The sequence below is a fragment of the Vitis riparia genome, chromosome 9, assembly GCF_004353265.1.
Source record: "Vitis riparia cultivar Riparia Gloire de Montpellier isolate 1030 chromosome 9, EGFV_Vit.rip_1.0, whole genome shotgun sequence".
In the NCBI taxonomy this organism is placed as follows: domain Eukaryota; kingdom Viridiplantae; phylum Streptophyta; class Magnoliopsida; order Vitales; family Vitaceae; genus Vitis; species Vitis riparia.
In genome coordinates, this window is record NC_048439.1 from 21149153 (window position 1) to 21162918 (window position 13766).

At 32.9% G+C, this 13766-nt stretch overlaps 2 protein-coding genes across 2 annotated transcripts; both read left to right on the forward strand.

Moving 5' to 3' along the window:
- On the forward strand, nt 1-3544 carry LOC117921921 (probable leucine-rich repeat receptor-like protein kinase At2g33170). Its single transcript, XM_034839868.1, has 3 exons — nt 1-728; nt 930-1006; nt 1326-3544. Exons 1-3 carry the CDS (start codon nt 1-3, stop codon nt 3542-3544), a joined length of 3024 nt encoding a protein of 1007 aa, XP_034695759.1.
- A 416-nt stretch (nt 3545-3960) lies between these two features.
- LOC117921922 (receptor-like protein EIX2) lies at nt 3961-5277 on the forward strand. Its single transcript, XM_034839869.1, has one exon. The coding sequence runs from the start codon at nt 3961-3963 to the stop codon at nt 5275-5277; it is 1317 nt and encodes a 438-aa protein (XP_034695760.1).
- The last annotated feature ends 8489 nt before the right edge of the window (nt 5278-13766 follow it).

Here is a 13766-nt window from a genome sequence, read left to right on the forward strand (position 1 = left end):
ATGGAGAAAATTTCGATTCTTGGTTTCATTTTAGCTATTCTCTATTTCATAACAACAGAACTTGCATGTAATGGTCATACCCGTATCGACAACAATGTTCAATCTGAACAAAAGGCTCTTATCGACTTCAAAAATGGTCTCAAAGATCCCAACAATCGGCTTTCATCATGGAAAGGAAGCAATTATTGCTACTGGCAAGGAATTAGTTGCGAAAATGGCACAGGATTTGTCATTTCAATTGATCTTCATAACCCTTATCCTCGTGAGAAAGTATATGAGAACTGGAGCTCTATGAAGTTGAGTGGAGAAATCAGTCCTTCATTGATAAAACTCAAGTCTTTGAAATATCTAGATTTGAGTTTCAACTCATTCAAAGCCATGCCAGTTCCTCAATTCTTTGGGTCTTTGGAGAATTTAATATATCTAAACTTATCGAGTGCTGGGTTTAGTGGATCAATTCCTTCAAATTTATGGAATCTTTCTAGCTTGCAGTATCTTGATCTTTCTTCTGAGTATCCCAAATATGTTGATTTTGAGTATTCTAATGATATATTTGTTCAAAATATTGAATGGATGATTGGCCTTGTTTCCTTGAAGTATCTTGGTATGAATTATGTTAACCTTTCATTGGTAGGAAGTCGGTGGGTTGAGGTGGCAAACAAGCTTCCAAGTTTAACTGAGTTGCATCTATGTGGTTGTAGCCTCTTTGGTTCATTTCCATCTCCAAGGTTAGTTAATTTTACTGCACTTGCTGTTATAGCTATCAACTCGAACCACTTCAATTCCAAGTTTCCTGAATGGCTTTTAAATGTTAGCAACCTTGTATCCATTGATATAAGTGACAATCAATTGCATGGGAGAATTCCACTTGGTCTTGGTGAGCTACCCAATTTGCAATACTTAGATCTATCTTCGAATTTCAATCTCAGGCGCAGTATCTCTCAACTATTGAGGAAGAGTTGGAAAAAGATAGAAGTTCTAAATTTGGCTCAGAATGAATTACATGGTAAGCTTCTTTATATTAGAGTTTCTATGAATTTCTATGTTTAGAAATAAAACATATGAAGCTTATCCAAACACAACCTTAAAGAAACAATTAATGTCAATGATTAATCCTACTAGTCTTATAACAGTGAAATCCATTACTTTATTTCATGGTTATCAGAAAAGATAAAAAAAAGTACCCAAAAAAAATCTAATATTTTTTCTTACTTTTTCTTTAAACTAATTGTTCATGAATTAATTAGTTTTGTTATTTACTATTTTTATTATTTGTTTGTTACATAATTTTAATTAATACATATTTTTATTCTTGGTCATTGCAGGTTCAATTCCAAGCTCCATTGGAAGCTTTTGCAACTTAAAATATCTGGATTTGGGGGGTAATTACTTGAATGGAAGTTTACCTGAGATTATCAAAGGACTTGAAACCTGCAGTTCTAAAAGTCCTTTGCCTAATTTGACGGAATTGATCTTGTACGACAATCAATTGATGGGAACATTGCCGAACTGGTTGGGTGAGCTTAAAAATCTTAGGGTACTCTTTTTATCCAGTAACAAATTTGAAGGTCCCATCCCTGCTTCTTTATGGACATTGCAACACCTGGAGTATATGTATCTTTCACGGAATGAGTTGAATGGAAGTCTCCCAGATAGTGTTGGACAACTTTCTCAACTGCAAGGCTTGGGTGTTGGTTCCAATCATATGAGTGGAAGTCTCTCTGAACAACATTTTTTGAAGCTGAGTAAGTTGGAGTATCTATGGATGGGCTCCAATTGTTTCCATTTGAATGTTAGTCCCAATTGGGTTCCCCCTTTCCAGGTGAAATATCTCTATATGGATTCATGCCACTTGGGTCCTTCATTTCCGGCTTGGCTTCAATCTCAAAAGAACCTCGAGTATCTTGATTTATCAAATGACAGCATTTCAAGTCCCATTCCAAACTGGTTTTGGAATATTTCTTTTAATATGTGGCAGTTAAATCTTTCTCACAATCAGTTACAAGGTCAGCTACCAAATTCATTAAATTTTTATGGTCAATCAGAGATTGATTTCAGTTCCAACCTCTTTGAAGGACCTATTCCTTTTTCAATCAAAGGGGTCCTTTTTCTAGATCTCTCCCATAATAAATTTTCTCGCTTTTTTCCACCGAGCAGAGGTGAATCCATGTTAGGCTTGAGTTCCCTTCTGCTTTCAGATAATCAAATAACAGGATTCATCCCTCTAAACATAGGAAAATCCATGCCAAACCTGTCTTATCTTTCTCTTTCAAGTAATCAAATAACAGGGGTCATCCCATCAAACATAGGCGAATCCCTACCCAACTTGGCTTTCCTTTCTCTCTCGGGTAATCGAATAACAGGGACCATCCCAGATTCCATAGGACGCATCACCAATCTTGAAGTCATTGATTTTTCAAGGAATAATTTGACTGGAAGCATTCCTTCTACCATAAATAATTGCTCTAACCTTTTTGTGTTAGACCTTGGAAACAACAATCTTTCTGGGATAATACCAAAGTCGTTGGGCCAGTTACAATCACTCCAATCACTGCACTTGAACCACAACGAGCTTTCAGGAGAGCTCCCCTCATCTTTCCAAAATTTAACAGGCTTGGAAGTTCTTGATCTTAGTTACAACAAATTGTTGGGTGAGGTTCCTGCATGGATTGGAGCTGCTTTTGTAAATATGGTAATACTCAACTTGAGGTCGAATGTGTTTTGTGGAAGACTTCCCTCCCAGCTTTCAAATTTAAGCTCCCTGCATGTCTTAGACATTGCACAAAACAATCTGATGGGTAAAATTCCAAGCACTTTGGTTGAGCTTAAAGCCATGGCTCAAGAGCAATTGAATATATATCGGTTAAATGTGAATGCCAGCTCCTTGTATGAAGAACGATTGGTTGTGATTGCCAAAGGCCAAAGTCTTGAATATACCAAGACTCTTTCTCTTATTGTAGGCATTGACCTATCCGACAATAATTTAAGTGGAGAGTTTCCCCAAGAAATAACAAAATTGTTTGGTTTAGTGGTTTTGAACTTGTCGAGGAATCACATCACTGGCCAAATTCCTGAAAACATTTCAATGTTGCGACAATTGTCATCTCTTGATTTGTCAAGCAATAAGCTTTCCGGCACCATTCCTTCAAGCATGGCCTCATTGTCATTCTTGAGTTATTTGAATCTATCAAATAACAATTTCTATGGTGAGATCCCCTTTATAGGGCAAATGACAACCTTCACCAAGCTGGCCTTTGTGGGAAACTCTGATCTATGTGGACCTCCACTGGCCACAAAATGCCAAGATGAAGATCCAAATAAAAGGCAAAGTGTTGTTAGTGACAAAAATGATGGTGGCTATGTTGATCAATGGTTTTACTTGAGCGTTGGCTTGGGATTTGCCATGGGCATCCTAGTTCCATTTTTTGTTTTGGCAACAAGGAAATCTTGGTGTGAGGCCTATTTTGATTTTGTGGATGAGATTGTCAAATGGTTGTTGAGAGGAAGAGCAACCTATGCCAAAAATCATCCTAGAAGGCGATAAATTTTGTTTGTAGATCTTTCTATGCTTTATGTATCATTATAAGCTTTGGAAGTGAATTTCATCACAGTTGCAATAGAAGAAAAGAGCTTGACACCTCTTATTGATTCTACACTAAGAAGTCTTGCTTATCATATTTCCCAGCTCCTTATCAATCATAAACTCCGTGTACAACCAAATATTGTGAAATTTTGTATGAACATAACCAAAGAAGTGAAAAAACAGTTTCTGAATTTTCAATGGAAGCAAATACATCTTATTGTACCCAATTCAAGTTCTAAAGCAATATAGATTGTAGAGCCCAATTCAGTTCCAACCTCTTTGAAGGACCTATTCCTTTTTCAATCAAAGGGGTCCTTTTTCTAGACCTCTCCCATAATAAATTTTCTGGCCCTATCCCACTGAGCAGAGGTGAATCCATGTTAGACTTGAGATACCTTTTGCTTTCCGATAATCAAATAACAGGGGCCATCCCATCAAACATAGGGGAATCCGTACCCAGCTTGTATTTCCTTTCTCTTTCGGGTAATCGAATAACAGGAACCATCCCAGATTCTATAGGACACCTCTCTTTTCTTGAAGTCATTGATTTTTCAAGGAATAATTTGACTGGAAGCATTCCTTCTACCATAAATAATTGCTTTAGCCTTGTTGCTTTAGACCTTGGAAACAACAATCTGTCTGGGATAATACCAAAGTCGTTGGGCCGGTTGCAATCGCTCCAATCACTGCACTTGAACCACAACGAGCTTTCAGGAGAGCTCCCCTCATCTTTCCAAAATTTAACAGGCTTGGAAGTTCTTGATCTTAGTTACAACAAATTGTTGGGTGAGGTTCCTGCATGGATTGGAGCTGCTTTCGTAAATTTAGTAATACTCAACTTGAGGTCGAATGTGTTTTGTGGAAGACTTCCCTCCCAGCTTTCAAATTTAAGCTCCCTGCATGTCTTAGACATTGCACAAAACAATCTGATGGGTGAAATTCCAATCACTTTGGTTGAGCTTAAAGCCATGGCTCAAGAGAAAATGAATATATATCGGTTAAGTGTGAATGCCAACTCCTCGTATACCAGCTCCTTGTATGAAGAACAATTGGTTGTGATTGCCAAAGGCCAAATTCTTGAATATACCAAGACTCTTTCTCTTGTTGTAGGCATTGACCTATCCGACAATAATTTAAGTGGAGAGTTTCCCCAAGAAATAACAAAATTGTTTGGTTTAGTGGTTTTGAACTTGTCGAGGAATCACATCACTGGCCAAATTCCTGAAAACATTTCAATGTTGCGACAATTGTCATCTCTTGATTTGTCAAGCAATAAGCTTTCCGACACCATTCCTTCAAGCATGGCCTCATTGTCATTCTTGAGTTATTTGAATCTATCAAATAACAATTTCTATGGTGAGATCCCCTTTATAGGGCAAATGATAACCTTCCCCGAGCTGGCCTTTGTGGGAAACCCTGATCTATGTGGACCTCCACTGGCCATAAAATGCCAGGATGAAGATCCAAATAAAAGGCAAAGTGTTGTTAGTGACAAAAATGATGGTGGCTATATTGATCAATGGTTTTACTTGAGCGTTGGCTTGGGATTTGCCATGGGCATCCTAGTTCCATTTTTTGTTTTGTCAACAAGGAAATCTTGGTGTGAGGCTTATTTTGATTTTGTGGATGAGATTGTCAGATGGTTGTTGAGAGGAAGAGCAACCTATGCCAAAAATCATCCTAGAAGGCGATAAATTTTGTTTGTAGATCTTTCTATGCTTTATGTATCATTATAAGCTTTGGAAGTGAATTTCATCACAGTTGCAAGAGAAGAAAAGACAGTTATCAAGCAACGGTTTCTGAATTTTCAATGGAAGCAAATACTTCTTATTGTACCCTATTCAAGTTCTAAAGCAATATAGATTGTAGAGCCTCATCTCGATCCTCTTCATAAAGAACAGAAAAAACTGGATACCCTGTGCCACCAACACAACACAAATTAGACTTCTTAAAATTGAGACTATCAAGTGTTGTCTAGGTAGATGACTTGCAGATACCCTGTGCCACCAACACTACACAAATATATAAATCATCAGCAGGAAGATGCGGTTGGGATAAAGAAACCTATCAGACCTGAAACAACTCAATTTTCCAATAAAATCATCCAGAAACTGACTTTGGCCGATTCCGTTACGTTTTTGTTAAGAAAATAGTAATCTTTTAATAAAAATAATAAAAATAGATATTAATATTTTAATAAATCAATAAAATTGTATTTATTTGTGTTAAGTTTTAAAATTTATAGATTTATTAAAATATTAGTAAAATAAAATTTATAGATTTATTGAAATATATTCAAATGCAAAATAAGGAGTGAGAATGAACATCTTTTTCATTATCATGTTTAGAATGAGAATTAAATAAAAAATGACTCCAAGAAATAAATGAATTTCTATAAACTATTTTTAAAAACACTTTTCTAATAGTAAAAAACAAAAAACTGATTTATATAAGTTGTTTTTAAAAATAATTTTATATTTTGATTTTGTAAATTTAATTTATATAATATAAATTAAATAAAATTCAATTCTTATTACAAATATAAAAATAACTTTATTATTACGATTGAATTAAAAATAAATAGTTTTTAATAAAATATAAAAATAAATTAAAAATAATAATTTATTATTACAAATAAAGTAAAAATAATTCAACTCTTTTCCTAGGCTGGGCCAGTTTGGCCCTTTTTATTTCTTTTTTTAGTTTTGTATTCCCCACCGGCTAGCCTTTTGGGCTCTTTTATGGGTCCCATCTCTGGACCTAATTTCTGGGCCAATTTTGGGCCGCCCTTTTTTAACATATATAATTTTTATGAAGCCTTTTTTGCCTCCCTAAGGGGACCATTTTTCGGCAACTTTGGGGCCTTTGAAATTTTATTTTATTTTTCTAATATTTTAGCTATGAATTATAATATTTTACAACCTCACACAAATATTTATGTACTTTAAAAAAGAATATTAAATTATAAGAAATAAATAGAAAATAAATATTTCAATAAACCACATACATAACAAAAAATATAAATTATGTATATTTTTTTTAAAAAAAGATGATAATATTTTAGTAAAATTTATAAAAGATAAATATTAATATTTTAATAAATTGATTTATTCCCGTGGCACATGTAATAAACCAACCCTCCCATCTTCCTCCCCTCACCCCCACCCAATCGAAGCCCACCCACATGATACCCAACCCAATAAAAAAAAAATGGATTATTATGATTTAATTTTAAATTAAGTTATTAGATATTTGTATAAGAAAAAAAAAAAAAACTAATTTATTATAATAAGGTTATTACATGTGTAAGTTTCTCATTAGTGGGGACTTAAAGGAATCAAATCTGTGGGTTGGATTATATTATTTTTTAATATCATTTTCCTTTGAAGTCAAAAGCAAACTTAAGTTGCAAGACATATAATGTATGTGTAAGAAAATGAATTGAAAGCAATTATATTAATGACCCTGCTATGCCATATTTGGATTTAAAATAACTTTTCAATGTCTTCATAATTTACAATTGTGGATAATAAATCTTTAATCTTCTAATATTATTGGCAATAATTTTGAGAAGCAAAGCGATTGTGCTGAAATAATATAGTGGTTATATTAATTAGTACTTGATGAGATTATATTTAATATTTAAATATAAATTAATACTATTTTAAAAATTAATTATGACTTAAAATTTTGTTTAATAATTTAATACTATTTTTAATTTACTAAATATTCTTTTAGTTTACCATGTGTAATTTTTTTTTAAAAAAAACAATTAAAATAATTTTATATAAATAAGAGTTTCTTGTGTATTAATTTTTTTTGGGGATTCTGTGAAAGCACAAAATTAAAATTAATTTTTAATACATTTTTAAACAAAATTATACTCTATTTTTTATTAAATACATTTATTTTTATCCTTTATCAAAGTTTCTCGGACTATTAATTTTTAGATAAACATTTAAATTCTTTTTTGTTAAAAATGAATACAAATATTTGAAAAATTATAGTTATAAATTTTAAAAATTCACTTAAATTTTTATCTAGTTAAAAAAATATTAAATTATAAAAAATATATATAAAATAAATGAATAATAATTATTTCAATAAATAATATAATGAATTAATGCATAATAAAAACATATAAATTAGTATTTTTGGGTTAAAAGATTATAAAATGCATACCTTATGTTCTCTATTGTTTTCTAATTCCATGCATACCTTATTGTTTTAGGTGTTGAGGAGAGTTATTTGACGCGTATCAGAGAGGATATGCTCTCCTTTTGGGGGTGTCTTGAGCAGGGGCAAGAAAAATAGAGGAAGCAAAGAGTTGTGACGGAGGGTAGAGGTGTAGAGAGGCTTGGATGATAAGAGAAGGAAGAGAAAACCAGCAGAGAGGCAGGGACTGTGAGAAAGTATATTAAGAAAATGAGAAAATGGGCAGAGTAGAGTGGAGCTGGGGGAAGACTACAAAGAAATTTTTACTAGAGGATGATATTCAAGGTTGAGGGATGAGTTGGTTTTAGCGAGATTTTTGAGAGGAGTCTTGGAGAAGGAATGAAAGCTGTGAGAGAACCAACAGAGAAAGAGTTTTACAGAGAAGAGCCAGAGAGGGAGAAGAAGGGAACCAACTGGTCTTGCTTGAGTTGGAGGAAGAGAAAACTTGCTGAAAGGGGCCAACATTACTTATGAAGAACATCCTCAGGTATGATTGCCATGGATCCTTTGTTTTTCTTCATTGTTATATAGTCTCTTTCTCTTTTCTCGATATTTTATGTGGATTGCTTGACTAGGTGTTTAGTTTTATGATTCCTGTTTGGTTTATGGGTTTATTGTTGCTATCTCATTCATTTTCTTTGGGGTGATTTGAGAGCAACACAACTTTGTTTTAGCTTCACTGTACATCACGTGGAAGTCTTGCTTTTGTTTTCATTTCCATGGGATGCATTCTGGTTCACTCACCTACATCTAAGCCTGTGGATCAAAACATGAAACATGACTTTCACTAGTTCATTCTGGTTTCATCCTTCGTACTTTGTTTTCTTAGTTGTCTTCTTCTATTCCTATGTGTGTTTTCAGGTGCATATCAGTATGTACATCACCAGTTGACTATGCTAGAGAAGGGCCTTTGTGGGAAACCCTTATCTATGTGGAGCTTCATTGGCCACAAAATGCCAGGATGAAGATCCAAATAAAAGGCAAAGTGTTGTTAGTGACAAAAATGATGGTGGCTATGTTGATTAATGGTTTTACTTGAGCGTTGGCTTGGGATTTGCCATGGGCATCCTAGTTCCATTTTTTGTTTTGGCAACAAGGAAATCTTGGTGTGAGGCCTATTTTGATTTTGTAGTTGAAATTGTCAGATGGTTGTTGAGGGGAAGAGCAACCTATGCCAAAAATCATCCTAGAAGGCGATAAATTTTGTTTGTAGATCTTTCTATGCTTTATGTATCATTATAAGCTTTGGAAGTGAATTTCATCACAGTTGCAATAGAAGAAAAGACAGTTATCAAGCAACGGTTTCTGAATTTTCAATGGAAGCAAATACATCTTATTGTACCCAATTCAAGTTCTAAAGCAATATAGATTGTAGAGCCTCATCTCGATCCTCTTCATAAAGAACAGAAAAAATTGGAGGGAAAAGTTTTTTCAGTTCTGAAGTCACTCTAAGAGTAAAGAAAAATTAGACTTCTTTCACTTGAGACTATCAAGTGTTGTCTAGGTAGATGATTTGCAGATACCCTGTGCCACCAACACAACACAAATATATAAATCATGAGCAGGAAGATGCAGTTGGGATAAAGAAACCTATCAGACCTGAAACAACTCAATTTTCCAACTAAATAATCCAGAAACTGGCTTTGGCCGATGACTTGGAAACGAGAAAGTGTAATAAGCAGCACAACAGAGGATATGGTTTCCAAAACAGGGCTCTCTGCAATTGAAAATGCACCAGACACTCTCTTTTATTGTTCCTATATTGAATAAGAGGAGGCTGAAGCATTTCCATTTTCTGTTTGTGGACTTATATAGATGAGTAGGAACAGAAGAGCTGTAAATCAATTCCCAGGTTAGCTGCAGCATGCAACATGGAGTCCATCTAATTTTATTCCATGTGATTTATAGAAAAAAAAAGAAGAAAGGTTTTTGTTAAGATAAGTTGTGATTTTTCAATGTTATAGCCTGTTTAACTACTACTAAGAAAAACATACCCTAAAATTAAAAATAATTGATTCTAATTTAAAATTTCTGTAAACTATTTTTAAACACTTTTCAAATAATAAAAAACAAAAAACTGATTTATATAAGTTGTTTTTAAAAATAATTTTTTATTTTGATTTTGTAAATTTAATTTGTATAATATAAATTAAATTTAATTCGTTTCTTATTAAAAATAAAAAAATAACTTTATTATTACGATTGAATTAAAAATAAATAGTTTTTAATAAAATATAAAAATAAATTCAAAATAATAATTTTATTATCACAAATAAAGTAAAAATAATTCAACTCTTTTCCTGGGCTGGGCCAGTTTGGCCCTTTTTATTTATTTATTTGGTTTTGTATTCCCCACCAGCTAGCCTTTTGGGCTCTCTTATGGGTCCCATCTCTGGGCCTAATTTCTGGGCCATTTTGGGCCACCCTTTTTTAACATATATAATTTTTCTGAAGCCTTTTTTGCCTCCTTAAAGGGACCATTTTCTGGCCCCTATGTCAACCCATTTTCTGGCAACTTTGGGGCCTTTGAATTTTTATTTTATTTAATTGTTTTCCTAATATTTTAGCTATGAATTATAATATTTTAGAACTTCACACAAATATTTATCTACTTTAAAAAAGAATATTAAATTATAAGAAATAAATAAAAAATAAATGGATAATAAATATTTCAATAAACCACGTCATGATAAATTTCATACATAACAAAAAATATAAATTATGTATTTTTTTTAAAAGATGATAATATTTTAGTGAAAGTTATAAAAGATAAATATTAATATTTTAATAACTTTACCTTGTTTTGTATTGTTAATTTGATTTATTCTCATGCATTTGGTTGCTAAATTTGTTTTGTATAATTCTTAGTATAGTTCCTACATTTACCGTAGAGATAAAGCACCATGCAAAGGAGTATGAGGAGTTAAGCAGAAATTATAATCACATCTTATTATTTCATTACTTTTCTTTTAATTTTATCTAAAATAGCGATGGTAGAAAACAAATTATTATTTCTTGGCTATCCAATAATTATCTTTATTTTTATTTTATACATTAATATAAGAAGTTGTTAACCTTATTTTTAGGGTGAGGAGTGATCTTAAAGACAATATTAATGGGCTTAAAAGCGGGCTTCTGCTCCTCAATTGGAGCTGTCACATGGCACCATGTCATAGGCCAACCCTCCCCTCTTCCTCCCCTCACCCACACCCAAACGAAACCCACCACGCATGATACCCCACCCAATAAAAATGGGTTGGGCCTAATTTTGGCCCATTTTCCTGGTCTGGATAGTTTGTCCCTTTTTTTCATTTCCCCCATCCAGTCTTTTAGGCCCTCTTATGGGTCCCATCCCCTGGCCCAATTTCTGGGCCAATTTTGGGCCTCACTTTTTTCTTTTTTTTTTTTAATCCTTAAAGGGACCCTTTTTTTTGGCCCCTTTCTGGGCAACTTTTGGGTCGTTTGAATTTTTATTTTATTTTCTTTTTTTCTGAAACCATTTTTTCCTCTCTACAAGGGCCCAATATATGGGCCTTTTTTTCTTAGTTTTTCCTTCTTCGTTTTAACTTCCAACTTTCGAAACCCATAATTTTGAATGCTTCATCGTCTTTTGATGATTTATTTATTTAATTTTAAAAGATGTTTTACTTGAGCACAATTTAGCTTTTTGACTTGATAACATGATCAATATTACATAGAGAAGTTCTATTATTATTGGTCATAATCAAACAACGTAATCTACATTTCATATAAAATTGACAAATCATAAAAAAATACAAACTATTCTAATATAATTTTAAAATAGTTATTTATTATCCATATGACTATTTGACTTGATAAACTTTACAACGTGGTCTACACTTTATTCAAAATAAATATTCTTTATCATGGATTATATAATCAAGAAAAAAATTAATGATTATGATTTAATTTTAAATGGTTAATCATTGTCCATGATTAAATCTCAGTCAGTTCCATTTGTTATTTCTCTGACTCTTACTCCTCCATCCATGGGAATTAAGTTTGAGACACCAGCCAATAGAGCCACTTTCATATATATAAAATCCGTCTTTAATATTGTTGAAACCATCCAAAGCTGACGGGTTGATTCAAAGAGACCAAACTTTTGCCACCCATGGGAAAAGGATTCCAAATATAAAAATTGACATTAATGTTTCCGAACAACTTTGTCATGGTTCAATAATAAATAGAAACATATCCATCCTATAAGTCTGATAAATCTTTTTTTTTTTTTTTTATAAGGAACGAGGAGATGTATTAATATAAAGGAGAAAAAAGGTCCATGAACTAAACCAAAGGGAAAGTCAAGCACTGATCATCATTATTACCTGTACCTGTAAATTTGAAGATTTTTCTTGGACCCTTATTACCAATCTTCTACCTTTGATATGAGACAAGTAGGGCCTGCAGGCTCATCCAATTCAGAGGTCATCTATCGAATCCTAGGTTATTCTTAGGGATGAGTTTCTCTATCTAATGCTTCTGAAATTCTCTCACATGTGATTTCTATACTTGGGATGTCTAGGTCTACGAAACAATCATCAAAAGCAGATTTGCTTCTAAAATCCTCTTGCAGATAATTTCTATTCTGTGGACATCTGGATCACCGAAAGCAAACTTTCTTGGGTGAGATTGTAATTTTATTTTCTTAACATGTATCAAGGTAAGATGCATAAGTACTCGACAATTTTTCTTATCAGATTGATGAACTTTCTTAAATGTGACATTGTTGAGTATCTAACAATTTTTTCCATATATTTTGAAAGCGGTTTGCTACAATTTGTTGATGTGTATTGAAATTTTAATTTATGCATATTTCTTTCTTTTTGGGTTACATACAATGGACAAGGATTAGGTACCAAGAAACGACCAAAAAAAAAAAATTAAAAACATGATTAAAGAAAAATTGGTTTTTCTTTCTTTTGATCACTTGCAACCATCTGAAGCTGACTTGGTTTGAATGTGGTCCTAAAGGAGCAAATCCCCAAGGAGCAGCCAACAATATTCAATTTCATCAATCTAATAGGAGAATCTATCCCTTTGATCAAAAGATCATAAATGATTTCCATTTTGATTATCTGTAAGCATTGATTGTCATTATTCGAATTGGATCCTTATCATCAATCTTCTGCATTTTATATGAGACATGTGGGGCCTGAAGTCTCATTCAATTCAGAGGTCATCTATCTAATCCTAGGGTGTTCTTAGCGATTAGTTTCTCTATCTAATGCCTCTGAAATTCTCTCTACCTTGGATGTTTTGATCTACCACAATCATCAAAAGTAGATTTGCTTCTAAAATTCTCTTGCAGGTAATTTCTATTCTATGGATATTTTGATCTGGGTGAGGTGATTCTAATTTTTTTTTCTTAACATGCATAGAAGGATGATGCACAAGTACTTGACAATTTTTCTTATCTAATTAGATTGATGATCTTTCTTACATGTGTTATGAGAGTCTTGATGCATTTGTCTTCTTTTTATTCGTATATGGGAAACAAAATTTTTCTTCAATTCATGAAAAGAGATATAACATGTTGCAATTAAATTTTTACAGGTGTTCATAGTTGGTGAATTGCATAATAAATGGAGAGGATTTCAATTCTGGGTTTCCTTTTAGCTCTTCTCTATTTAATGGTGAGAGGAACAATTGCTTATAAGGATGAAACTCATTTGACAGATTGCCTAGAATCCGACCGAGAAGCCCTTATTGACTTAAAAAGCGATCTCAAATATTCCAAAAATCGATTTTCATCATGGAAAGGAAGTAATTGTTGTCAATGGAAAGGGATTAGTTGTGAAAATAGTACCAGAAGTGTTATTTCCGTAGATCTTCATAATCCATACTCTCCTTTGTATGAATTTGAGAGAAGGAGCTCAATGAACTTGAGTGGGGAGATTAGTTCTTCATTGTTAAAGCTCAAGTCCTTGAAACATTTAGACTTGAG

Coding starts and splice junctions, on each gene's coding strand:
- LOC117921921 (XM_034839868.1), top strand. CDS start 1: ATGGAGAAAATTTCGATTCTTGGTTTCATTTTAGCTATTCTCTATTTC. Junction 729..929: donor GGTTCATTTCCATCTCCAAG/GTTAGTTAATTT, acceptor TTTCAATCTCAG/GCGCAGTATCTCTCAACTAT. Junction 1,007..1,325: donor GGCTCAGAATGAATTACATG/GTAAGCTTCTTT, acceptor TGGTCATTGCAG/GTTCAATTCCAAGCTCCATT.
- LOC117921922 (XM_034839869.1), top strand. CDS start 3,961: ATGTTAGACTTGAGATACCTTTTGCTTTCCGATAATCAAATAACAGGG.